The sequence below is a fragment of the Austrofundulus limnaeus genome, unplaced genomic scaffold (assembly GCF_001266775.1).
Source record: "Austrofundulus limnaeus strain Quisiro unplaced genomic scaffold, Austrofundulus_limnaeus-1.0 Scaffold2444, whole genome shotgun sequence".
NCBI classification, from domain to species: Eukaryota; Metazoa; Chordata; class Actinopteri; order Cyprinodontiformes; family Rivulidae; genus Austrofundulus; species Austrofundulus limnaeus.
The window spans coordinates 17,759-19,262 of record NW_013954846.1 but is presented as its reverse complement, the minus strand read 5'-3'; the positions used below and the strand labels follow the sequence as shown (position 1 = coordinate 19,262).

The following is a 1,504-nucleotide window of genomic DNA, read 5'->3' as shown; positions in this document are numbered from 1 at the left end:
ACCTCAGACCACCTCAGACCACCTCAGGTCACCTCAGACCATCTCAGACGACCTCAGGTCACCTCAGACCACCTTAGGTCACCTCAGACCACCTCAGGTCACCTCAGACCACCTCAGACCACCTCAGGTCACCTCAGACCACCTCAGGTCTCCTCAGACCACCTCAGACCACCTCAAACCACTTCAGGTCACCTCAGACCACCTCAGACCACCTCAGGTCTCCTCAGACCATCTCAGACCACCTCAGGTCTCCTCAGACCACCTCAGGTCTCCTCAGACCATCTCAGACCACCTCAGGTCTCCTCAGACCACCTCAGGTCTCCTCAGACCACCTCAGGCCATGCAGGAGAACGACAGTCGGTCTGATTGATGTGTTTCAGGTTCCTGGAGAGCAGGGATCCAGATGATATCTGGCTCATTGAGGTACATAAAGTTCTATAGTCTCTGAGGTTTCTGGGTCAGAACCGGACTCATCTGGATCCATCCTTTCCCCTTAGTTCTACACCCCCTGGTGTTCCTTCTGCAGACATCTGGATCCTGTTTGGCATCAGATCGGATCAGAACTCAGGAGTTTTGGGTCTCCTGTTCGAGTTGGCAAATCAGATGCTACCGTCAGCACCGGTCTGTTTCCTTCAAAATAAAATGTCACCCTTCCAAAATAAAAGTACTGTAGCTAAAGCTGATATTTGATTTGTTTCTGCAGCTTTGGCCAAAGAGTTTCGAGTCAGGAATTATCCTGCCATCCTCATGTGAGTGTTGATGTTCTACCTGAACTCACCTGGAGGCCTGCAGATGTTAGCAGCTGTTCTCTGCCTGCAGGTTCAAGAACCAGGTGAAGTACAACTATGCAGGATCCAGAACCAAAGATGGAATCATGGCATTCTCTGACCGGGTTTCAGGGTGAGTTCATCACAAAGCTTCGGTCACATCCAGGGGAAACGCTCTCTTCACCTGAGTGTGTTGTTTCTCAGGCCGCTGGTTCGATCCCTGAGCAGTGTGCAGCTTTTCCAACACACCATGAACCGCCATGATGTCATGTTTGTTTATGTTGGGGCAAAGTCTGAGCTCAAGGTGCTAATATCACACATTTATGTCATAAACAAACACAAACAGCTGATCAGCTGATCTGTTTCCAGGGAAACTACACAACAGCAGCTGAGGAACTCATCGTCCACACCTTCTTCTTCTCTGCCACCAGAGACGTCCTGCCCAAGGTTTGTGTTGTGTTAAACACTGTGGGTAGTTTATGTTTTAGTTTGTCCATCCATCCATGCATCCATCCATCCATCCATCCATGCATCCATCCATCCATCCATCCATCCATGCATCCATCCATCCGTCCATCCATCCATGCATCCATCCATCCATCCATCCATCCATCCATCCATCCATCCATCCATCCATCCATCCATCCGTCCATCCATCCTTCCATTTAGCCATCCATCCGTCCATCCATCCATCCATCCATCCATCCATCCATCCATCCATCCATCCATCCATCCAT

The 1,504-nt window shown here is 50.0% G+C and overlaps 1 protein-coding gene across 2 annotated transcripts in view; it reads left to right on the top strand.

Moving 5' to 3' along the window:
• LOC106511003 (protein disulfide-isomerase TMX3) overlaps positions 1-1,504 on the top strand; it is an 11,195-nt gene that overhangs the window by 2,361 nt on the left and 7,330 nt on the right. For both annotated transcript variants that reach the window (XM_013999741.1, XM_013999740.1), the window contains exons 3-8: positions 381-423; positions 498-621; positions 704-749; positions 820-900; positions 972-1,071; positions 1,137-1,214. In XM_013999741.1, the coding sequence (XP_013855195.1) occupies positions 381-423; positions 498-621; positions 704-749; positions 820-900; positions 972-1,071; positions 1,137-1,214 (472 nt within the window). The remainder of the gene's footprint in view (positions 1-380; positions 424-497; positions 622-703; positions 750-819; positions 901-971; positions 1,072-1,136; positions 1,215-1,504) is intronic.